Source organism: Falco peregrinus, chromosome Z, assembly GCF_023634155.1.
Source record: "Falco peregrinus isolate bFalPer1 chromosome Z, bFalPer1.pri, whole genome shotgun sequence".
In the NCBI taxonomy this organism is placed as follows: Eukaryota; Metazoa; Chordata; class Aves; order Falconiformes; family Falconidae; genus Falco; species Falco peregrinus.
In genome coordinates this window covers 65845616-65871001 of record NC_073739.1, presented here as the reverse complement: position 1 = coordinate 65871001, position 25386 = coordinate 65845616, and the positions used below count along the sequence as shown (strand labels likewise).

Below are 25386 nucleotides of genomic sequence, written 5' to 3'. Positions count from 1 at the left end.
GGAATGTGATCCTGTTTTGATGGGGATCCACAAATAGACTGGGTATTTGGGCAGTTATTCCACTTTCATAATGTCAAGTGGCAATGGCAGGTTGGACATTACAATAACTTTTTTGGTACATTTTTAATAGAACACCTGGTGTCATTATTCCTAGAGAGTGGTTTTCCTAGATTTCATTTCATTTCACCATCACTAATCTGAAAAATGCCCATTTCTACTCCTGCTTAAAATGCAGAAAAAGTAATCTCACAGCCATATGGGTCTTTGCAAGGTTTAATAGAGATCAGCTTGTGGCATAATTTCAAGAAGATACCCATGCATCTTCTCAGTTGTCATTCTTCAGTGTATCATACAAATAATTCCTTTCTGACCTTAAGGCTTATGCCCTGCAAATTATCAGTAGGTTGTGTTTTTCGTTTACCATGTTTTTAGCTAAATTAAATGTTCAGTCTTTTGTTACCTGAGTTTACCTTTAACTTCCCAGAATTTTGAATTCTTCAAGCAGGAATCTCACAAAGTTTGGTATAAAAGAGTAAACTAATAACTAGCAAATTTTCCATGCTGCATAACCTATGATCTTTTTGTGTTCTTCATGCCCTTTACAATTGCCCAAATGGGGGGTGTAAAGTATGTCAGTGGTTAATGCAGTGAAAAGCAGGAAGCTGTCTTCCTCCAGTTAGCGCTCACTTGGTCAGTGCATGCTCCCCCAGAGGTGATGCGATTGCTGCTGAACAGTGACTGTAGATGGACTGGCAAGGGGTCTGACCTAGCTGGTGCTGTTTAGCGTGTATCTTGCCACAATGTGTATTTCATTACAGATAATATGTTGTCTTTTTCTATTCCTGAAAGATTGATTTATTATAAATATATCTTTCTATTTGACATAGTTGATGACTTACCAAGATAGATGTTTCAACTTCTGTTCATGAGTGAGAACTTACTCAGAAGAGTTGCATCGCTAGTCTGAGTTCGTATCTTGTGTAGCAAAGGTAAATGCAGGTATGCAACGGAACCCTAGTCTGAGCACAGTCTGTGTGTGTGTGTGGGCGATTTGCAGCTTCTATTGCTCAGCAAATGGGTTCGTGTCACCTTTGCAGTCCTTTCATCAGTCCTGCTACAATTCCTTTTTACCAGTTTTGCACAGTGATGCCATAGGCCTCATGGTTTTATGTTGCTCTGAAGTTTAATACCGCAAGATGGACAAAGGAAAGCTGGACATTCTTCAAGAAGGAAGTCTTAAAGGCACAGCAGGGCTGTCCCCATGTGTCAAAAGAAGGGCTGGTGGGCAAGAAGAGCAGCCTGGCTAAACAGAGAGCTTTGACTGGAACTCAGGAAAAAAAAAAGGGAGAGTTTAGGAACTTTGGAAGGATGTCACAGCACTCTCTAAACTAGCGGGCTGCAACAAGGCCTTTTACCATCTCATACCAACATACTCCTCATGCCAGTCCCTCTGCTGCCTTCTCCTAGTCTCTCCTCAGCCTGGGCATGTGTTCTCTCTCTTCTCTCTGCTTCTGCCTTGTCTCTTCCTTGGCTGCCCAACCCCTTAACAGAACCAGCCACAGCTGCACCTGGTCTACATCAGCCGACCCACCGCCCCTGAAGCCAGCCCACAGCTGTATGTTATCGATGTTAATTAACCCAGCTTCATTCCTCTACAATCCCCCCCCTTTTTTTTTTCTTTTCTTTTTTTCTTTTCCTTTTTAACATTTCATACCTTTAGGTGTTTAACAATCATCATAACCTTTTTACAAATAAACTTTTCATACAGTCCTCTATAATTCCTCTACAGAAGGCGGCAATTCAGGAGCAGAGTAAGGATGTCATGAGATTATGCAGGGAGGAAACTAGAAGGGTCAAAGCTCACCAGAACTTAGTCTGGGTACTTCTGTGAAACACAACATAAGATGTTTCTACAGATACCTTGGCAACAAAAGGAGGGCCAAGGAGAATCTCCGTCTTTTGGATGTGGGGGGAAACATTGCCACAAAGGGTGAGGAAAAATCTGAGGTACATAATGCTTTCTTGGCCACAGTCTTTAATTGTAAGACCAGTTGTTCTTAGGGTACCCAGCCCCCTGAGCTGGGAGACAGGAATGGGAAGCAGAATGAAGACCCCATATTCCAGGGGTAAACCATTAGTGACCTGCTGCTCCACTTGGACACACATGAGTCTATGGAGCTGGATGGGATCCATCCAAGGGTACTGAGGGAGCTGGCAGAAGAGCTCACCAAGCTGCTCTCCATCATTTACCAACAGTCCTGGCTAACCAGGGAGATCCCAGTGGACTGGAGGTCAGCCAGTGTGATGCCCACCTACAAGAAGGGCAGGAAGGAGGATCTGGGCAACTACAGATCGGTGCTGGGGAAGGTCATGGAGCAGAACATCCTGAGTGCCATCACGTGGCATGTGTGGGACAGCCAGGGGATCAGGCCCAGCCAGCACGCGTTTAAGAAGGGTAGGCCCTGCTGGACCAGCCTCATCTCCTTCTATGACAAGGTGACCCCCCTAGGGGATGAGAGAAAAGCTGTGGATGTTGTGTACCTGGACCTTCGTAAAGCCTTTGACATTGTCTCCCACAGCATTCTCCCGGAGAAATGCTGCTCATGGCCTGGATGGGTGTGCTCTGTGCTGGGTGAACAGCTGGCTGGACGGCTGAGCCCAAAGAGTGGTGGTGAGTGGAGTTAAAACCGATTGGTGACTAGTCACAAGTGGTGTTCCCCAGGGCTCAGTATGGGGCCAGTTCTGTTTCATATCTTTATCGATGATTTGGATGAGCGGTTCGAGTGCCCCCTCAGTAAGTTTGCAGGCGACACCCAGCTGTGGGGGAGCGTTGATCTGCTGTAGGGCAGGAGGCTCTGCAGAGGGACCTGGGCAGGCTGGAGCGATGGGCCCAGGCCAGTTGTGTGAGGTTCAACCAGGCTCAGTGCCGGGTCCTGCCCGTGGGTCACACCAGCCCCCGCAGCGCTGCGGGCTGGGGGCAGGGGGCTGGGAAGTGCCTGGGGGGAAAGGGCCTGGGGGGGCTGGTTGGCGGCCAGCTGGGCATGAGCCCTCCGTGTGCCCAGGTGGCCAAGGAGGCCACCAGCATCCTGGCTTGTATCAGACAGAAACAGTGTGGCCAGCAGGACTGGGGAAGTGATCGTCCCCCTGCGCTGGGCACTGGTGAGGCTGCACCTTGACTCCTGTGTTCAGTGTTGGGCCCCTCACTACAAGAGGGACACTGAGGTGCTGGAGCATGTCCAGAGATGGCAACGAAACTGGTGAAGGGTCTGGAGCACAAGTTTTATTAGGAGCAGCTGGGGGAACTGGGGTGGTTTAGCCTGGAGGAGACTCAGGGGGGACCTTACCACTCTACAACTACCTGACAGGAGGTTGTGTTGAGGTGGGTGTTGGTCTCTTCTCCCAGATAACAAGCGATAGGACAAGAGGAAACAGCCTCAAGTTGCACCAGGGTTGGTTTAGATTGGGTATTAGGAAAAATTTCTTCACTGAAAGGGTGGTCAAGCATCAGAACAGGCTGCCCAGGGAAGCAGTTGAGTCACCATCCCTGGAGATGTTTAAAAGACGTGTAGATGTGGCATTTGGGAACATGGTTTACTGATAAACTTTGCAGTGTAATGTTTACAGTTGGACTTGTTGATCTTAAGGGTCTTTTCCAACCTGAATGATTGTGTGAGTCTATAGGGTGCATTCCAGATAGAAACTACCCTGCTGACATTATTTCCTAGGACAGACAGGAGCTAAGTACTTCATGAAATCTCAAATCTGATTCTATTACAGGCTTTTTGTAGGAGTGCCGATGCATACCACTCGTAAACATAAAAATTGCTTTAGAATTATCTTAATGCTTTTTAACCTACTCGACACAATCACGTCTTGCTTGTTCTGAGCTTCTTGCCAGTTAGTCTTGAATTATTTGTATGGGCATTTTGATTCACCACCGCCTAATGGTTGTTAGACTTCACATGAAAATGTGTTCAGAGTTACTGCACACATATATGCATATGTGCCTGTCTTCACTGAATCAGCCAGTATAAGAAAACCTAAGCATCCTTGTTGTGAAATATATTTACAGACACAATGGAGTGCATATTGTGCTGTGTCTACACAGTATGGTTTTTCCAGTATATTGGACATTCACAGGCAAGGGAAGTTCAAATGTTACGTTCACTGTTTGCTTCCTTCAGGGTTTGTGAGAGTATCTTTGGACGTAAACTGTTGAGAAGAGGAGGTGGTGGCCATGTTGCTGCTGCAAGTTTGTGTAGCTTCAAGCAGAAAAGATGCAGTTACGCAGATACATATAATCTATGTGACTACAATGATTCCTCAGAGAAACTGTTGAAGTTTTTGTGTACATCTATGTTGTGTATTTGCACCTGAATGCAGACACAGTAAGGTATCATGATTGTAGTGTTTGTGTGGCAGTACCTGCAGAGAAGGAAGTTGTTTATATAATTTATGTTGTTATTCAATCTCATTCATCACCATAGATGAGTTTGGAGGCTGTTTTGGTGCTAGGATCTATTTTATGTTATCCATGGAGTCTAGCGTAAGAGCCCACAGGATCCGGGCCACACCAGAAATCTTAATTTATGACTTTACTGTATTTGTTGCTGTGCTTTTGGATTGATGCTCCTTGTTTCACTGTATGTGTTGCCTTTGTGTCTTGAGTTTCCCATGCGAGGAGGTGGCTGGCTCCTTCCATTTGCAGTTCAGTGCAAACAAGCACTTAAGCAGTCTGGATGATTAAGAAGCTTGAGACACAGGCAGGTTCAAGTCCTGAACTACGGTGACAGTGCAGGTATATCTTCCAGTGCTCCCATGGTACAGATAATTATGATGATCAATAGTAAGATAATAACTTTAAATGCCTGGTGTTTGCAGCTGTGATAGGCAGGGCAACTAAGATAAGTAGATCTCTGCAGACACGAAGATTTTAGGGTATTAATGCTGCTCTGTGTTTCATACATTTCAAAATGGCACTGAAAGGCTGGGTAGAACAAATGCCAGAGATCATGCATTCTGCAGCCTCAGACGAACTGTAGTGCATACAATGTGGTGCACTCATGAAAGCGAGGTTTCAGCCGGTAATTTTTGCAGTTGAACGGGACCAAATCCTTTGGCCTTAGGTTGTCAGAGATTAGAAACATTGAAGGTAATGAATCAAGTCTGAAGCTCTACGTTAAAAAAATCTTAGATTTTAATTATGAAATCTCCCTTGGTGAATTTGAGTAAGAGAGCTTTGTTAATAGCAGAGGTTTCAGGTGTTAGGTTGTAATGTTTTTACTTTGCTAACCCTGGTGTCAAAACACAAAGTATTGAAGATTCAGCAGCACAATGCTTGAGAAGTTGTTTATGTAACAAGCAATGCAATTCTAAATCTCCGTGGTGTCACAAAACAGTATTTTTAGTAAAAAATGTCATGCCTCTTTGGATTATAAGAGATAATTTGTGAATATTTATTCAATAGCTTTATGTTTTACTAGCAGCTGTTCTGAAATAATCAGGTAAGATACTCTGCCAAAGTTTACTTGGAAATTAACACATAGAGCTTATGTACCATAAATGATTCTAAACTATATAAAGCTTGCCTGTGAACAGATTAAATGTGTATTTGAGCTACTGTTCTGAGTTGCTTTGCTCAGGTTTAAAATCTACTGCAAAGACAGTGGAAGACTTGTTTTCTTGCCCCATGTTAATGTTTGCTATACTGATAGCAGAAAGCAAGACTCATTCTCAGTGCAAGAGCCTTAAGCCCATGAGGATATGGACTTATTGCAAGTTCAGGTAGTTGTTAACAGCAATCTCTTCTGCCTCCTGGCAAGACATAAGTAAAATATACAGTGGTCTTATGGTGTGTTTGTAGTAGTGCTATTTATCAGAAAATGGTGCTACCCTTGACTCAGAACTAGAGTGTACCTAAAGCAGGTGATTTGTCCTGTATACAAAGGATGATGTTTGTAAATGGAGCTGGCAGAAAAACATCAAGCATTCTTTTTGTAGTAAGAACTGTTCTACGTCATAATGCTTATTAGGTTTATTTATTATGAAATACTAACTTTTTGTGTACATGTTGTACTTCCCAGTCTGATAATTTAGGAGGGAGGCTCTGACCACAATACTGTCTTTTTAATCCTTTATGTCTTTCAGTTTTCCTACTTAGCAGAAATTCTTTTTTTCAGTATTTGACAAAAATGTAATTGATCTAGTGAACTTGGATTAATTTTCCTGCTCTTTGCCTGGGCTTTTGTATTATTATTTTGTTTGCCCTGTTTTCCAAGAGTAATTAATTATTTACTGCCACCTTGCAATTTAATCCAAGCTATAGTTTTATCTAGATCTTTTGAACTCAGAACACGGACATGGAAAAGTGACTATCCAACAGCTGGAACAGGTGTTTGACAACATTCTTGTGTGAAATGATATGATTCTTTTTTGATAGAATATCAAAACATGGACAGAAACAGGTGCGTGTACATATGGCTTAGATTTGCTGTCCTAACTGTTTAAAACAGGATACTTGAAAAGTAAGCAAAGTGACTATTTCATGCTGCCCATTCCTATGCTCTGCTTTCTTCGGCTCATAAAAGGCAATGCATTTGCAGAAAATGCTCTCCCCAAATGGAAAGGGGAACAGTTTCAAATCAGTCATGTATCTAAGTTTGTCTGAGATCAGTGCTTCAGGGCGCAGGCTGCCCCGAGCTGCCCCTTCTGTAGCTTAGTAATGTCTGTTCCCAGGGTCCTGACTTATTCAGGTTGTTCGGGTGAGGTTTGCGAGCGCGGAGGAGGGTGGAAGGCTGCCCCGCCGCTCATTTGCTGTGGGATGAGGATGCTGGGGAGCTGGTGAAGCCCAAGGCGTGCTCAGTAACAGAATAGTCCATCCAAGCTGAGTGGGTTTGTACTCCCCAATTTGAGCAGTCAAAGAAGCTGTGCTATAATATAGTATCTTATATGTCAGGAGTGGTGTTTTAACATTGACTAGTCCTATTGAGTAATGAGATCAACACCTTTCAGTTTGAATGTCTGCCACCAGCATTTTTCTCAACCTCTTAGATCGTCTTGGTTTTCAGGCGTTGCTCAGCCCCACACTGATGAGCTACAGGCGCTTTATTGTTGCTGAAAGCCTGCTGAGCCAGCTTGCATGTTCTCTAGATTTCAGTGTCTGACTTGAAAGAACTGAAGTTTTGAAGTGAGTACTCATTTCTCAGAGAACCAGCCCTGTTTAGATTTCCTGGGTCTGTCACCGTTACCCTCAGAGTGCAGTGCTGACCTAGCCAAGGGTTAATTTCTGCAGAATTTTTGCCATTATATGAGCAACTGTATGCTTAATGGAGTTTGATGAAGAGATAACATGTTTTATAATCATGGAAAGGTTATGCAACAGTATTCAGGGGTGTTGGAAACAATGAGCATAAGATTATAATCAGGGTAAATGCTCTGGAATGCCCACTTAGAACATTACTGAACTTAATCCAACACTTTATTCTGAAAAAAAAGAGTGTGAAAGGCACTCTAAAATGATACTATGGTAAATTATGTCCTAATGTAAGAGAATGCAAGAAATTTCTTCTTATCCTTAACTCTACCAGATAAGCACAGCATGCTTCTGAAACGAATCTTCTCATAGTGTTTGCTAAGTCTGGGCATGGTCTCTGCTTTGTATTTCTTTACTGTCTTTAACTCAAGCAGTTAACTGGGGAGGGATGGGTGTTGAGCTGGATGGAGTTCTAGGTTTTGTTTCCTTTTCCTGTTTGGTTCCCCCCCCCCCCTCTTTTAGGAGTAGAAATTTATGCTAGCATCAGTAGTTTATGAGCTACAGATGTTTTTATTTACAAAATGTGTTTAAAAATCCTCTGAACACAGGAGGAAGTAAACAGCAGGGATAGTGTTTTTGCTTTTAATGTAAAGCTTTTGCATAACTAGCAGACTGCTTGGCAACACATATATCCATACAGCTGCCCTCGTGGTTTGCTGCCTTTGCTGTCTGCTTTGCTCGCCTGTGAGCTCTCTGCATTTGCTTTCATTTCCAGTAATATGTTTTTACAGTTTTATAGCTTGGCTTACAAATAGGCCGCGTTTTTCTTGTCTTTAGGGACTGCACCTCTCTTCTGCTTTTGCTTTTACATTTCCTGATGAAAGGTATCTGCACTCTGTAAGCCTCACAAGGTTCTGTGCTGTCTGAGCTGCGAGAGGAAGGAAGCAGGGGAGTGTTCAGTTGTTTTGGGTGAAAATGGACACAAGAGTCTAGATTTTCACCTTTCTTCCAGCACACAGGGTTGGTTCTCTCTGAAGTGCTGTCTTTACAAAGTAAAGGATGATCCTGCATATAAGCTGTGTACTATGTTTCCTGATTATACTGGTGTGTGAGGGAGAGGAGATGCTTGGTCTCAAATAGAGGTGATCCCATCCTTTCCCCCACCCCTCTTCACCCTCCCTATGTGCATTCCTACTTCCCCAGCCCCATGTCCCTAGGGACTTACAATTTTCTTAGTGCCATCGATTTGTGTGACTGTCTCAGTACAAAACTACTGAGCAAGTTGCTGTGAAGTTATTTAAGCCTTGAATTTACTACTAGGTCTGCTAGTCTGTGGATATGGCCCAGGTTCCTGATCTGAGTTTAAGACAGGAGTGAGGTAGCTCGCTTGGTGCTCAGCAGTAATGCTGCATCTAGTATGGGATAGGAGCGTACACGTGTGGGGAAAATCCATGTGCCCCTGCTTGCTTTGAGGTGAGTGGTTTTTGTTGCCATGTGCTGCTCAGATAAATTCTTGAATAAATGGTCTTCAGCTTGTGGTTGTTCTGCTCTCACCACAGAGGTTTACTTCTCTAAGGACTGTTTTTTTTCTTATATGATAGGGTTGGCTAACTCGAGATTTCTCTCTGGACAGAAACACATGTTGCATGAGATGTCTCTACTTACTCGAGCTTTTGTGGATGAGTCTCAGTTTCACTGCCTTTAAAGGAGTTTGAGCTCTGGCAGTGTTTGTTTATTTCTGGTGTTTCAGTGTTGACATTTGTATTTAAATATGTTGCACTCTCACAGAGTCTGACCTCTCTTCTGCGTTGCACTCAGGCTAATTTTAAAGGTTGATAAGAGTTTATTTTTCGTACTTGAGTTATGATTCAATTTCCATTCATTTACAGATGTGTATCTATGCATTGTCTATCCAAATGGCTTTAATTTATATTAATAAATAAAATGAAAAGCCTGCCTGACACAGGAGTGTTACTAGTTTCACTTAAAGAAGAAAGATATCCAGCAAACAGGTGAGTCAAAATGCCTGCAGCAAACGAAGCATAGCAGGGACTTGCTCAAAGAGCTGTGCCTGGAGCAGTCTCTGCAGGCATCTGCTTTTTGCCCTGGGGCTATCTAGGCAAACGTCTGGGAGAGGAAGATAGGAAAGGAAGGAGGGAGGTGTCTCTGACTCAACACAAGGTAAGCTTCATATAATCCATGATAAATGGCAGTGGGAATATGTTTTAACGATTGTTAACAGTACCCCTGTCTAGGAAAATTTGTCTCAGCACCAAAATAGCACCCTCACCTTGTCCATATCTGAGTCCCGCAGTGGTGGTGGAGAGAGGTAGTGTGCACAGTGGGGTGGTCCCCGTGGCTCTTTGATGCACATTTAGCCACGTATGTTCTTTCTCCGCTGCTGATCTCCTCAAAATGGGAAAAAGCTGCATCTGTTCAAGCTGGAGTAGTTTTGCTGCCCCAGGTCTGGTCTAGAAATACACTTCAAGAGCCCTGTGTTGGTTCCCAAAGTGCGTGGGAATGTGTATTAGTACAAATGAGGGTCAGTGGTAATTACGTGTCTGGATGGTGCTGTGCAGTGATTCAGGCTGTAGCAATGCATGAGAACTGGTTTCCTATTAGCAAATCCCAGCGTATTCGTCAGCTGGCACGGACAAGGAGCCAGTAGTCTGGGCTTGTTTCATGTGGACCGGCGATTGTGCAGCCCTGACCAAGTATAACATGTGCCAGAGGTCTCTGGGACCTTGACCTGCCTGGCAGCATGTAGGTGCTGAGCCTGCCTATGGGTCTGGATTTAATGTCCCACTCAGGACCGTGGGTGATGGAAGCACGAAAAAAGGGTCAGAGGCAGGAGAGAAGCCAAGGGGACTTGCTAAACCATCAGAAAAGAAATATTAGAAAAATATGTAGTTTGGCCACGGGTAGGAGCTGGGTCTGGAGCTGTTAAAGGCAACATGCTGCTGCCATCTCCTGGCATGGACCCAGTGGGCTGAATGGGCCCTGGAGTTCAGGGGCCAGGCTGGGCTGCCCAGGACCTCTCAGAAGTGCACCTGGAAGGCCAGGAGCTGGGCCATGCTGCACTGCTGAGAGCAGTGGGTCTGTAGCTCTTTGCTCTGAGTCCCCAGGCTCCTGCCCACAGCCCCAGTACCAGGGTGCACCCTCATTGGTGCCAGTCAGCTTTGCTGCCATGTGTCTGCTGCTTGGCTGCATCCTGGAGGTCATGAGTGTCCCAGGCAGCCACAGGCCCAGAGAGCATTTTCTGAGGAGCTGTATTTGATATGTTGGTGCCCAGAACCCGCTGCACAGCATTACGTGCCCAGGATAACAGGCTGTGCCAGCAGATGCAGAGGACTGGTGGAGTGCTGGTGGATAGGGGTCAATGGCTCCTGCAGAACTGTCCCCCTCACTGATGCCTGTTGCTGGCCCCTGACCCAGCCCAGCACTCAAGTGACTTACATGTTACTGTGAAAGGAAAGCCAGTGTAATGCCCAGCACACCAGTGCACAGCGTGTTTCCACCTTGCAAGCAACCCTGGAGTCAGATTACTGGCTCTGAATCTGAATTTTGTCCCATACCTCCTGGTTGGGCCATTTGTGCTCAAAGCCTCCCTAGCTGAGCCAGGGATTTCCTTGCTATTTGGAGGGAGTGATATTTTGGCTCTGGTAGTTGTTTCATGGCAGTTGGAGAATGCTAGGAAGACAGGAAGGTGCTAGATTGCTACAACTATGAACACCACTGTCTGGAAAAAGACAAGATGCTTTTGTGGAGCAGTTCAACGTTCCTGTGATTACTGGTGGTCAAAATGAAGCCATACTCCTCCAGCAGCCCTTCCAAACACATCGCCCTGAGCTGTGCCGTGCTGGGGGGGCTCCTGTGCATATCCGAGGCTGTTGTGCTGTTGCTGCCCAGTGCCTGTCCTTGGCTCCTGGCAGGACAAAGCCTGGCAGCCCCACGGCTGGCATGGGGTTAGGCACATCTCCAGCTCCTCTGCGGGCTCTGCTGGCCCCCAGCCATGGGGATGGAGGGCTGTTGCCATGAACCTGGCGGCTTCTGGCATGAGATGTATGCACTGCACAAATAGGTTTCTTGTGGAGAGCAGGGCATTCCCATCGCTCACTGCCCAGCTTTGTTTCCTTCGTGTGACAGTTACAGCAAGCAAGCTCGCTCTGCCCGCAGTGAGGCACTCCATAAAGGCCAGGCTGCCGCCGCCTCATCTGCATAAGCTTTGCCCTGCAGTTGTGAAGCACAGCTGTGCTGATGCTCAGACAAGCTCATGAGGACATGCGAAAAACTCCATGTTGCTGTAGAAACTTCAGGGGCCTTACGCGAAACAGTGGGAAGTGAACTACTGTGCAGTAACAGTGTGCATTTTAGGAAAAGGAGCCTAGTGTTATGTTATATCTGCACCTAAGGTAACCCCAAAGTGTTAACTGGCATGATGTGTCTGGGATGGCTTGGCTGCAGCAGTGACAGAAACCATTTTTGGTGCTGATGGTGACACATAACACCCCCACCCCCCTACCCGGGTCTGAGCCTCTACACAAATCAGAACTTCAGCCTGGAAGGGGAAGCTGCCTTCCCTCAGGTCCACCTTTGAAGACTTTTGCAGATGTGAATGTCTTTTTAAGATCCAACTGTGCTTTTCGGTACGGAGATGTATGTTCATAAGAGGCCTGTGAGGGTCCTCCATCCATCAGAAACAAAAGAACCAAACCCAAGTGAGACTGAGAGCAATGTCAGAGGTACAGCATTATACTCTCCTTCTTGTTCCCACACTGTTCCTTACAACTGGATTTTTGGACATTCTTCCCATTTTCAAATGACCTAAACAAGCCTGCCTGGAGCACCAGTCCTATATCTTCAGAGGATGGAGCTGCAGGCAGACATGGCCACCACTTCCCTGGTGTGACCGTTGAGCACAGAACACGCACACCCATGGCCAGCTGCAGGAACAGAGCTGGGTAGCTACGACAGTGACCATGAGACAGGTCAATCACTCATAGCAGACACCTATTTACAGGAGCAATTTACAGAGAGGACTGAGGAGCATTCACCTGCTGCTGAACTCGCCCATATACCTAGCTGGGCAGCCTTTTGTCTTGGTATACCATGGTCATATATCTCCTTGGGTATGTCTCTCCATTTCTTGCCTATTAGTGCCCAGGCTCTTCTCCTTCTGTAGTTACTACTTAAGTCAGCCTTACAAAACACTGACTCCAGCACACAAGGCAAGTATGGAATTTTGTTTTCTTTTCATATATTATGTACTAGACAAATGCAACATTCAGGCTCAGTTGGGTAACAGAGGAAGACATTCAAAACTGACCATGAAGTAAATTGTAGAAAGCAGAGTTTATATGACAATAAACATGCAGGTTGCAAAAGAATCAAGATAGAGTACTGGTATTAAAACACATTTCCATACAGAGACAGCTTATGCAGCATTTACAAATTTAACCTCTGGCTAGAGTATACAAGCCCTTTAAAGCTGGCATTCAAATCACCAGTAGGTTAATCAGCCATACCTACTTTAAGTACATAGCAAAATTTGACTCAATGTTTACATTCACTAGCCATCCAATCCAGCATCAAGGCACTTTCCTTGTTAGTATGTCTATCCCCATGTCCCACGCCTCCGCTTACCCAGATGCATGTATCAGCACAGCAACATTCGGTGACCAGTAACTTAAAGATCGCAGATTCCTCAACCCCAACCGTATCAAAGTGTCAGGCTATATGTGATACTGTAAACAAGACTGGCGTGTTAAAAAAACATGGCAAGTTGACTGGATCCATTAAAGAATGTGCTTTGATATGAAGAAAAGCAATAGAAGTTACCAGTTTCAGCACTGCAGACAACACTCGTCTACTGTGCCTGCAGTTGTTGGAGAACAGCTGATGAGTGGTGCAGAAGATGCTTCGGTCCGAGTAGGAGGACGTGGAGCTTTCCAGCTGTCTGTCGACAGTTGTGCCAAATGTGTTTTTCATCTATTGTTACAGAAGTGTGCTTCTGCAGAGTATCAGTGACTTTATTGCATATATCCCCTTCAAGGTTGTCCTTGCAAATAAAGGCAAGTACTGGCTAAGGCTGCATTCTGGGAGGCACTTACTGCCCACCCTCTCTCGGCACTAAAATTAAGAGAGGGGGGAAGTGGACAATTGTTGAGATCTGGCCCTTTGTTGGTAATTTTAAATGTGTTTGTATCAGATCTTGTGGCCTTAAAAATGCATCCTTGTGCATTAAGTCAGCACTGCTTTCATTTTTAGGAATGGCTCAGATTGCACAAGTGCTACAAAGGAAACAACAGTGAAAGCAAACACACATATGCATTTCAGCTTCATCTTTCTTAACTGATCCTTTCACTTTTAAGAAAAAGAAATAGGAAATTCTGAGTCCAATGCCAGATACATAATTTTACTGTTCTCCAGACTTTTGCACTTAAACCTCCACTTTGCCACAGTTTTCTTGATCAAGAGCTAAGCTGAAGACTCTGCAGTTGGCTGTAATTCCCAAATGGCTGTTTTGTGACAAGACTCAACATTTTTGTTATAAACTGCTTCCAAATAACATTAAGAGTAATGCTTGGAATTTAAAATAGCTATATGTATCCATCCTAGCAAACAGACAAGAGGTTACAGGGTATTAATGAAGTTTTACAGTCTATCAGTCAGGAGAACTTTTTGACATAGTTAATATATCCAAATAACAGTTAAACTTAGTTGTAACAACTGCCTCAGGGAAAATAAACCAGTATATTTAGTCCCATTTAATGCAGATAAATTACAATTTAAAATGTGTATATCCTGGAGTGGAGCTGACTATCAACAATTTGATAGTCTTTGGGGTTTCAGATCCCACTAAGAAGTCAATACCATATCAGCATATATCGATGTGGGTCTTGGGTATTCAGACCTGGCACTAACTAAACAAGTTCAGTTACTGAAGTTCAATCAGCATGGTGATTACCACACACTGGGCATACTAATGTAAGTTTTAACCATCTGGTGGTGCTCATGATTTACAGTCAAAGCTAAAGCTGCAAACCCCAACCCAGGCCACAGGCCTTCTCATGTGCTCAAGAACAGGATTCAGCCCTCATATGAAAACTACTTCCTCCTCTCAGGGCCAAAGTTTTTTCCAGTCCTGATAACTTGCATTTTGCTAGGCTGCTGTAGCACAGATAGGCACATGCCTGTCACAAACACTCCACAACAGTTTAAATTCTGCTGTGCTTTGTGCTGCCAGGTTTAAGGCTTAACAGGCAGTTTAGTTTATTATAGTAGGGCACATGGAACATAATCCCAGGACTTTCGCTACAGTTTAATAAGAGGATATTCCCAGACTATCCACCTTGAAAGTATGCCACCACACCCCAGAAACAACCCCTGTTCCAAAAGAACCACAACAGAACTACAAGGATAAATATATTCACTTTCTTGTGAACAGAGCAGTTAGCCAGCCTGCACTTCAGACATGTTTCAAACATGGTAATACAGGAAAAATACTGTGTATTTCTACTAGCCTCCCTTTTCTGCCAAGAAAGTAACAAGGTCTTTAAAAATATTCTCCTACCCCTACCTGAAAAATTCCATTCCAGAAAATCAAGATGGACATGAAAGTGTCAATACTTAAGTGTGATTTTATTTTAATAATGCCTTTATTAATTTTGTAAAGTGCACCATAATAATTGGCTGGGGGGATGGGGAGAGAAAGCTTTTTTAATTACTATCTTAGGGCCAAGTTCAGAGAATTTCAGTGGATTGCTATAATTACATTACAGACACTCTAAAAACCTGTAGGCAACTATTTGATACAATTGGATTGTTATGATCCAAAGTATAAAACTGTTAAACTCTGAACACTGCATGATACAGTATTTGGCACATAGGTTTATTAACAAGCTGTAAACCTGTTACTTACTTGTATTGTGACTTCTACAAGCTGTTCACCCCTCAGTATCTCCTGCTTAGTCTTTAGTATTTTAGCCCTAGATAAATGCACAAGCCTGAAAGAATATAATTCTGCCCGATAGACAGAAGTCTCCCTAGGATACTCTCCTGTATGATTCTGTGAGAGTTCATTAACACTAGCTCATAAACAACAAAGAAAGATGCCATTAAGTGACAGGCAAGAACTCCCGATTTGCAGAGACCTTTAAAAATGAGAATCTCTTGACACTAAAGTTGGAAATGGTCCATGATTAACACCAACTGAGAAGAACATGCCTTCCCTTCACACAACTGAAAGGCAAATAGCAACTTCAGGAATAACTCAAGCTGTCCCTCACATATGATGTATGCTATCAAAAGTTATTGTTACTAGATCACAAAAACATTTTTTAAAAAAAATCATCAGCATGTTTTTGAAAACATCCAGGCCTCTGAAGCAATGTTCAGACTAAGTAGCCAGGTTGTGGCTCACAATACTTCAAAGATGAGCAGGAGGTGGATTAGATGCATGTGGCTGCAGGTTAGTTCTAATAAGCACACACACTGCTCAACAGCGACTTTCCCTTTTACTTGTGGTTTCTACAGTCCGCATGAAGTTTGCATAGAGAAGGTGAACCATCCCCCAATAAAGTAACTGCTATTATTTTCTAAGAGGAATTCCAAGAAATGCTCATTCAACCTCTGAGAAAATGGAAGATGGTCTCTGCTGTCTCATGACAGCATAGTTTTCATCATGCCCTTGTCTTCTGCAAGGGTGTTTGAAAGTGCTGAGGTGGAATAGGGAAAAAAGGAAGTGGACTGGTTTGAAGAAAGGTTTAGTTATAGTAAGCTACAACATAGCTTTTTAGTTTAAAAAAGAGCCCAGATCCAAAAAAACATTGTTGAGGGAAAGGAACCATGGAATACTGAAATGTTATTAAAGATTCTGCATTCTTCCTCTGCTTTAAGTAGTCCAGACTCCCAAGAGGTAATCTTATGAACTCACTCCAGCATTGAATTTCTTTGTAATAAAAGCAGAAGACAAATTTGTGTGAATATTTATACATAAACTTGTCCTTCCATGCAAGCTGGCAGACAAGGACAAGGGAAGTTGAAATGATACTGACACCTGCCTTTCCAGGGCCTTTAGCAAGTGCTTTGCAGAACAGTAGCACTAGAGATTCCAGCACACAAGCTTACACATGGTATTAAATACATAGCTCTTTTGCCGAAGGAGAAATAAAACCCTTGTTTTATTCTCACACCACAGCATTTAGTGTCTTGAATTAAGGTTTTCTTAGTGTCAAATTAAAAAGCTGACTAGACTAATGTTGTTAAAAAAATTAAAATCTACAAGAGTGCCATCGAATTTCTATTTATGATTGGAGAAGGGGTTTATTTTAATGTAATTTCATTTTTCTTTAAATTTTTTCTTGGGAAGAAGTCTGAGAGATATGTATCTTCTTTAATAAAATGCAAACTGTGTGAACAGGGAAGAAGTGAGAGATAAAATTCCTTACTTTTTTCCTGAAATCCATGTGTTATATGTGGCTCATGATTGCTAATAGATACACACTACCAATAACATTCAAATTCAGGGTATAGGTTTTGTTTTTTTCCTTCTGAGAGCTTCAATGACTTAAATGCTTTGTTTTCTACTGCTTTCAGTTTCAAGGTCCTGCAGCATTAGCAGTGAGGTTACAGCACACTAATCACTGTAGTCACTCAGGAAGAAGGTCATATTCCCTTTCTCCTGACCAGTTAGAAAAATGTTAAAAACTTACAGCTTCTAACTTGCCTCTCAAGCCATCTACAGCAAAGGTGCACTTATTAAACAAAGGCAGTTTTTATGACCAGAGAGGTACAGTATAATCAGACAGTAATTTGGGTACAAAGCCTTTAAACGACTCTCAATCTGTGTTTCCATCTGGATTTTTGAACTTCTGAAAATGAGACTGAACTGCTGTGTCAAGCTGCAAGGCACATTTTTAGGCCAAATTATTATCTAATTCATGTGCACACATATCTAAATGTAGGCAGAATATCAATTATTATAGTAGCATTCAGAGTCAAGCAATCATTGTATTTTCTTATTTGCAGACCATAGTATGTTCTATTTAATTTTTATAATTTTTCAACAGGGACGAACATGATTTGCATGGCTGGTAAGCTGGAAACTGAGACACTGGGCCAAGTCAAAATTCAGAAAGTGAATCAAGCTACTGAAAAGTCCATGACAAGTATTCTTCCATGTTAGAATACTAAGCTTCAGTCTTACTTTAGCACAAAGACGCTCCAAGCAGCTAAAGCTGGCTTTTTAGGCTTGTACACTGTCACAAATCAGAACTTTTCTTCTAGGAGGTCTATCAGCTGATGTGATAATTGAAACTTGCCATTTTCAATCATGTAAATCTGTTACAAGACACAAAAACCCCAGCTATCCAGACAAAAGATTTTATGTAGTGCGTAAATCAGTCTCCAGTAGGTCTGGACTGCAAATTTTCCACAAAAACAGAGTCCTTGTTGTACTCTGTCAAATTACTCTTCACTTAATTTCAGTATTTCAATCTGCATTCAGATAAAAATACCTAGCTTAGTTTATCAGAGACACAGGAGAAAGTGTGAACAGGCACTAATGAAGGCCTAAACACAACCAGTCTTCTCTCACTGAGGCATATAGCCTCCTTGTCTCACAGTCTGTGGGAGGTAACTTTTTGGCATTTCATCAGCTGATGGTGGATTCCCTTCCACTGTTTCAGGTCTCACAGTTTGTCCTTCAGTACTTGTCTGTAAAATATCTGATAGAGCAGCTTCCTGGGTACTTTTATCCAGCCCAAGGCCCAACGGCTGTGAACTCTGACCCAAGATCTGCAGTTGTGCAAATCCAACAAGATCCCCCTCATTAGCAGAAGTAATTTGCTTTGTTCTTTCAAAGCATGGCCTGTCTGTGTTGGTTTCATCCTGACCACCATTCTGTTTAAAATACTGCTGCCTCTGTGTTGTACTGTCACCTCCTCCCGTGTGATCCTCTGACCTCTCTTCTGAATCTAGCAGTGGCTGAGTTGACTCAGACCTTGAAAAGACTTGTACAGGTGTTTGGTCTCTGTAGCCATTAAGTACTACAGTTGAATACTGTACAGTGCTTGAAGTGTTTTGTGTAGTTTCACCTTCATCACTGTCAGAGACGCTTTGCCTAGGAGAAGACATGCATGAGGATCCTCCAATACCACTGCTGTGCCCTTCTGAAGTACTTTTTTCCTTTTTAAGCAAGTCAAAGGGTTTCAGATCTTGTTCTGAAAAAGACTTCTTGTCATCAGCTTCTATTTCTACGACGCTTACATCTGTAAAGCTGCCTTCTGGGTACATCTGATCTTTGGAACTAAAGTTATGCTGGAAGAAAGAGATAGATGTTGCCCAAGAGGAAGTTTATGTTAAAAATCAAAACCCCCATCAAATATCTGAACTTTTATTCTGTAATTGTATTGAGTTTCTTCATATACATTTTCTTCTTACTAAGTCTGGCAGTATCTCCAAAGCATCTGTTAGAAAATGAAGGATGTAGCTATGTTTCCAATACAAAGTCTTAATTATGCAGCTATTCTAAAGGCATAGTAGGTGCGCAAGTTTTGCTCTAATTATTTTTATGACCTGTAAACATAGAACCATTTGTTGTGCAGCACAGGAACAATCTATGTTGAGAGCTACACATACATTACTTCCAATAATGTATGAATAAAAGCTCTGACTGAATACAACTCAGCCACAATTTATCAAACAGAATTTGCTATGTCATTCACCCCACATGGGGCATGTATTTTGCTGCCACCTCATTCATGAGGAACTCTTAGAGCTTTCTCTCATTCACGACAACTACGCAAACAAGTAATTTCAGGGTTTTAAGAAAGGGAATCATGAATTCTGTTTACTTAATCGTGATTTCCTATGAATGAGTAAAATAATTAGGACTTGACCCTCCTAACCAGTAAACTGAATATAATTCACAATGTTAAAGCCTGCTCTATGCTGTGAACTTCCTATGGGCCATGTATTTTTAACACTGAATGTAATAATGCAATAACATTTTCTAACCATATCGTATCACAGTCATGAAACTTAACATCCAGGGTTATTTTTCCTTGAAATGTGTGCTAGAAAACACAAGACTCCCACTGGTTAGTTTATTTGAAACCTTGTGGACTAGGAAGAAAGACGAGTATTACCTTAGCTGGAACTTGAGGAGACCACTGAGCAATATTACTCTTGGATGGATCAGGGACAATAGGCCAGATATGCTTTTTAATTCTGTAAAGGATTAAAAAAAGGAATAAAATTACAAGCTGCAGTCCCAGAATTCCTATGTTGATAGGAAGTAGGGCATAATCCAGTACACCACTCCCTTAGACAGTAATTTTGCAAGAATATTTCCAAATAGGAATGCTTCCTGCTATGCTTTACATCTCTGTAGGAAGTTGTACTAGTTAGCAGAACACAGCACTGCACTTAACTCCTCCACACATTAGATGTGGCCATCCAACACTGAGGCAAACGAACAAACAGTAATGTTTAGTGAGGGATTTTCAAATTTATAGCACTCTATAATCTACAGAACAATTTTTTTAGGTAAAGTCAGATGCATGTCAGTATAAAAAAAAAATACACTGCTGCTTCTTTAAGATAACTATGAGTATCACAGTTGCCAGTATCTAATAATTTTGGTTGGAAAAGACTTTTAAGGTCATCAGGTCCAATTGTTAACCCAAGACTGCCAAGTCCATCACTAAATCATGTCCTCAAGTGCCACATCTACACATCTTTTAAATACTTCTAAGGATGGTGACTCAACTACTTCCCTGGGCAGCCTGTACCAATACTTGACCACCCTTTTGGTGAAGAAATTTTTCCTAATCTCCAATCTAAAACTCCCCTGGTGCAACTTGAGGCCATTCCCTCTTGTCCTATCCCTTCTTATCTGGGAGAAGAAACTACCTCCACCTGCCTACAATGTCCTGTCAGGTAGCTGTAGAGAGTGATGAGGTCTCCTCCGAGTCTACTTTTTTCCAGGCTTAACAACCCCAGTTCCCTCAGCCAGTCCCCATAAGACTTGTCCTCCAGACCTTTCAGCAGCTTCATCTTCCTTCTCTGTGCACAGTCCAGCATCAAAATGTGTCTCTTGCAGTGAGGGGCCCAAAACTGAACACAAGATTCGACATGTAGCCTCATCAGTGCCCAGTGCAGGGGGACAATCCCTTCCCCAGCCCTGCTGGCCACACAGTTCCTGACACAAGCCAGGATGGTGTTGGCCTCCTTAGCAACTTGGGTACACTGCTGGGTCATATTCAGCCAGAACATGGAATCTAAGCCAACCTCAGAGCTAGAAACAAAGTGAAAATATTTGAAGAAAAACTTGCTTGGTTTTTTTTAACTATGAACTCTTAAGTTTAAGAATGTAATGATTGTTATTCAACCATAGAAGTTTCTGTAGATAAATCACCTCCAATCAAACAAACTTTGAAACTGATGCATCTATCCTGCTCTTTATGAACAGGCTCCAACAACAGATCCCCTGTAGGAGAACTCTGAAGAACCCTGCAAGATAGCTGACTGAGGACTTTGGAGCAGTGCTACACCTTGGCCAAGGAAAACACTTCAGCACTAAGCTCTCAGCTAAAGCCCTATGGGGTAGAAGGAACAGGAGGCAGAATGTTTTCCTGCAGATAGTAAAAAGGCACAGAGTTTGACTGAGGTTATGCAAGGTAGATAAATAAGAGGTCTGCCTAATTTTTTTGGCTGTAAAGCTTGAAGTTTGCTAACACTGTAATTAAGTAGCTCAAACACAGCCAGCACTTCACACTAGGGACATCATTCTGCTCTTATAATATGACTAAGAAAACACAGACAGTATATCCTGATCAAAACCTAACAAGCCTAACCCTGACCGCTCTAGCAAGAACAGCAAGAATGTTCTTGCAGGATTAAGTCATGGAATGTTTAGTTTGTGTGCTAATTGTTTACAGTAAGAAATTAGTATCAGAAGAGGTCCCGATTTCTCAAGGAAACAAAAGTGTTATCACCAATCAATGTGTGTATGTTTTACCTTCTTTTTCTGATCTAACTGCAAACTATTTAGTTTTTTTGTATTGAATTATTGCCATCTATTATGCTCAGAAATATCAGAAGCCTAAGAGAAAGACTTCATTAATACTTACAAGTCACGTTTGTTGAAGCAAAACAAAACTCCAAGGAGCACAATCAACAGGAATGCTAGACACACAGGTACAACTATGGCTTCAATTTCTCCTTTCCCTGAAGAAAGAGAGAAGCCGTTATAGCCCACTTCAGCATTTAAGGAACTCAGCAGCATCACACATTTCCAAAGGGACAGGGAGAATCTGAAACTGAATACACATGCAGCATGGAAGTCTTAAGCTTCACCTTCAAAAGAACCTTTTCATCATTTGAAAAGAACTTGTTGGTGAAAACATGAAACGCTCTGTCTCAGCAATCTAATGCCTTGCATCAACAAAAAACATAGGTTGCCCTAGAAGCTGCAACACTGACAAAGCAAGTAATTTTACAGTTTGGACAGATATGACAATAACATCTATGTGAATTCATCTGTGGTCCAGGTGTTTCAGAGCCTTACTGGCTGCTGTAACGTCAACAGTCAAGTAAGTAATGCAAGCGAAGTCACACATCATCCATCAGCTTATTCTGTACATAAAAATATCCTGTGCAAACACTTCAGGTTGCATTACTGTTATGTATTCCTTCCAATGTTATACATATTCTTAAGTAAACCTTACAGAATGTTTAGGGAAGAGTAACACCATACAGGAAAAAAACCAACAATACCCCTGCTAAATGTAAAGTGCTTTCCACAGCTAAGTTCAGTTAATGTTGCCCTTACAAACAGGAAGCCCTCTCTCAAGCTGGCATATAAATGTAACTCTTCAAAATGAGTCTCTGTAGAGAACTGTAGCAAACTAATGATATGAATGAGAATGTGGAACCTCAGGAAGTGGTGTAAGAAATGGCATGTGCTGACTGCCACATAGATTAGCAGGTGAAGATTCCAGAACACATGTGCAGCTTCTCAGGACAGCAGATCCCAATCACCCTTCAGATTAGAACAGTCTCTGGGCTCTTTAAGAGCAGGGTAGGAGCCATCAGACACCAGAAGAGAAGACAAGGGCACTGACTAAATGCTAATGACTCACACAGGGCTAGGCAAAAGAATACTATAACCTAAAGCATACAAAACACACACCCAAACACAGCATGTCTGCCAACACAGAAGAGCAATCCAGGAGACCTGCAGAAGACAGTTCATCCTCTGTACAATCAGAAGAAACCCTGACTAAGCTACCTCTGAGTACCAAACAAACTACCTGGATATTACACACCTTGTGAACATGATTGCAACTGAAAAATTTTTCTTTTACATTAAAATCATCTTCCCCTCCTATCACATCTTGCAGAGCCTTGCTATGCAGTTGCAACACTACTTCTACTAATTATGCCACTCTTCCTTACCAAATTTTTGTGTAGTAAATGTAAAATCAGGACCACTCCTGCCTCCTTCATCTGTATATGCCATCATCCGCACAGTATACAGTGTGTCACTGGTAAGAGAAGAAAGGGTATACTCTGTCTTGGAAGGATCCACTGTCACAGCTAAAGAGAGGAAAAAAATTATATTAGTCTTCTGTACAATTTATTAGGTCTCCAAAAACACAACAGCATTAGGTCATCGTATCTTCAGATGTGCAAGACAGTTTCAGTAAAATGCATGGCTGTACGGAAAATACAGCAGAGACTACAAACTTGTACAACAAATGCTGGGATTCATTTGTTTCTGTTCAAGTGTTTGAATTTACTCTCCTTCTTGATGATATTTTATGTGTACACATCCTGTGCAGTTCCCCCTGCTTTGTAGAATGTAGCTACAAACTAAACTAGTAATAAAGCTGAGGCTCAAAGGTCTCTAATAAGCACAATACATGGTGAACTAGAAATACCTAGTTATTAGTTAGAAAAAAATTGTTATCAAGAAATAACAAGTAGTAGGGGGCTCCTCCAATTTAAAGAAATCTAAAAAAACACCCCAACTTCTGAGAGTGTTAGCTCACTGTCTTATGCCAGCAGGTCATACCACACAGAACTAAAATGCACTTCAAACAAGGTGTTTTGCATCAGTAATGTACTGATTTAGAGAGCCAGGAGGATTAAAATCCACCTACACCACCCCCTTTTCTTTCCAAGTTTTTATCATAGTTAAATGTAGATAACTCCTTTACATCTTGAATGGTCTAGCTTCATCTTCCTATACCACCATCTCACCCTGTATTTAGATAGAAAGATGGGAGCACAAGACCTTCAAATCAGCTTTCAGAAACTAAACTCAGTACCCTGTTACACACAGACTAAATGGGCTGAATTCTTTCTTAGGGATTTATCTGTTCGGTGTGGAGGAGAGCTACACCTCAGACACCAGCTTTATGTCATCAGAACAAACTGTCAGCCACACTCAATTCTGTACCTTTTTTTCCAGTAACACATATTAGGAACGAGACAGGTGGAATACTTCAATGCCACAAACCAATTCTCTGCCTTCCATTACCTGTTTCATTTCCATCGATAGTTTTGTAAAAAATAGTGTAACTTCTGATAAATCCATTTTGTTCATCCACTGTGAGATGGTTCCATGTCAACACAGCTTCAGCTTTTCCTACTTTTTTTGTCTGAACGGTTGGTCCTTTTGAAGGACCTGTAATGACAGATGAAGATTAGTTTGTTGGGCACCCTTACACCCACAGAAGCAGTTAATAAATGAGCACTGAATTCCTACTGCATAAAAATTTCAAGGGAATAGCTGCTAGCTCATCTGCAAAGCATTGTTTTCAGACAACATAGCAACTCGAGATGTTTTAAAAAAAGGAAAAAACTAATCAGCAGATCACATGAAATCTTCAAGTTAATTAGTCTTTGCTTTATACTTGAAATTTAAAATGTCAGCATAGTAATATTATTAAACCAATAAAATAACAAAATCACACCAAATTATCTGATAAAGATTGGAAAAAGGGAGTTAGCCACAGACATCTGCTTAAATCCTAACTGATGTAAATAAGCAGAATAGATGTTAATAGATGAGAAAAGATCAATTATGTCAGATGACCCTAAAGCGTAGGTCCAGTTCTCATTACATAGTCCACATTAAAGCAAAGGTCTTAATTTTTAGTCAATAGATTAGTTTATGTGCTCCAAGATGACTGTTTTATACTTACGAGCCTGCTGAAGATAAGCCTTCACAGACTGTCCACTTCCCTGACCATCAGCATATAAAGGGTACACAGTTATCAAGTAACACTTGAACGGCTTTATACCACCTAATAAAAAGAATTTAAAATTTATTGTTTCACAGACAGCGAAACTCCTCACCACCCTTCTCATTTACTTCAGATACGGGATTCTTGATTTTGATTTATTAGAGGCACTTTTATTTAATGCAGCTGACTATCTTTCTGGAGCTCATTGATATACTGCTCCAAAATATTAACTAAATGAACAATAAACCTGTAAAGCTGATCCAGTCTCATTGTTTGAACTGAAAGATGGATCAAATAATTTGATTTTGAAAGCACTTAGTCTTTTTACTACTTTAATGGTTTCCAAGAATGAGAAGACTAAAACCAAAACATAGATAAACCCCTTGCTGTTACATAATGTAAATGTCAAACCACAGATTAGATAGTTTTGTATTTGATAAAAACATACAGACTTCCACACTCATGATAAACCAAGAGATGCCCTCAGCGTTATCCCAGATTCCTGTCCTACAGTAAAATTCTAGTCCACATGAGATGTTCCTTACTTTGAGAATAATACTTGGGTTATTAGTGTGTTCTACAAATATTTGTAGATTTACGAGCCAAATACCTTTTAAGTATGTTTCTTGAACACTTCCTGGTTCGGTCTGCCATTCTATGATGCAGTCTGAGCTGTTGGACACCAGACACCATTCAATCACATATTTAAGAACGTAACTGTTAGGAGCAGTCCACTCTACCCACAACTTGCCATCTTTAGGTAGTGTTCTAACATTCTTCACTGGAGCTGCAATGACAGAAAACAGAATAGTAATAAATATTGCAGTTCTTCCCCTAGATATTCATAATAATAGTTATTTGTCAAATATGGATACT

The 25386-nt window shown here is 41.9% G+C and overlaps 1 protein-coding gene across 2 annotated transcripts in view; it reads right to left on the bottom strand.

Moving 5' to 3' along the window:
• Positions 1 to 12482: 12482 nt before the first annotated feature.
• The window catches only part of IL6ST (interleukin 6 cytokine family signal transducer), a 36548-nt gene continuing 23644 nt past the window's right edge, over positions 12483 to 25386 (bottom strand). The window contains exons 10-16 of one of the 2 annotated variants that reach the window (XM_055791002.1): positions 25121 to 25297; positions 24469 to 24570; positions 23802 to 23948; positions 22715 to 22855; positions 21388 to 21484; positions 19402 to 19483; positions 12483 to 18571 (exon numbers count right to left, since the gene is read on the bottom strand). In XM_055791002.1, the coding sequence (XP_055646977.1) occupies positions 17846 to 18571; positions 19402 to 19483; positions 21388 to 21484; positions 22715 to 22855; positions 23802 to 23948; positions 24469 to 24570; positions 25121 to 25297 (1472 nt within the window). In that variant the 3' untranslated portion in view covers positions 12483 to 17845. Of the gene's footprint in view, positions 18572 to 18633; positions 18721 to 19401; positions 19484 to 21387; positions 21485 to 22714; positions 22856 to 23801; positions 23949 to 24468; positions 24571 to 25120; positions 25298 to 25386 lie in introns of those variants that run through there. The other variant, XM_055791003.1, reaches the window with a different exon arrangement.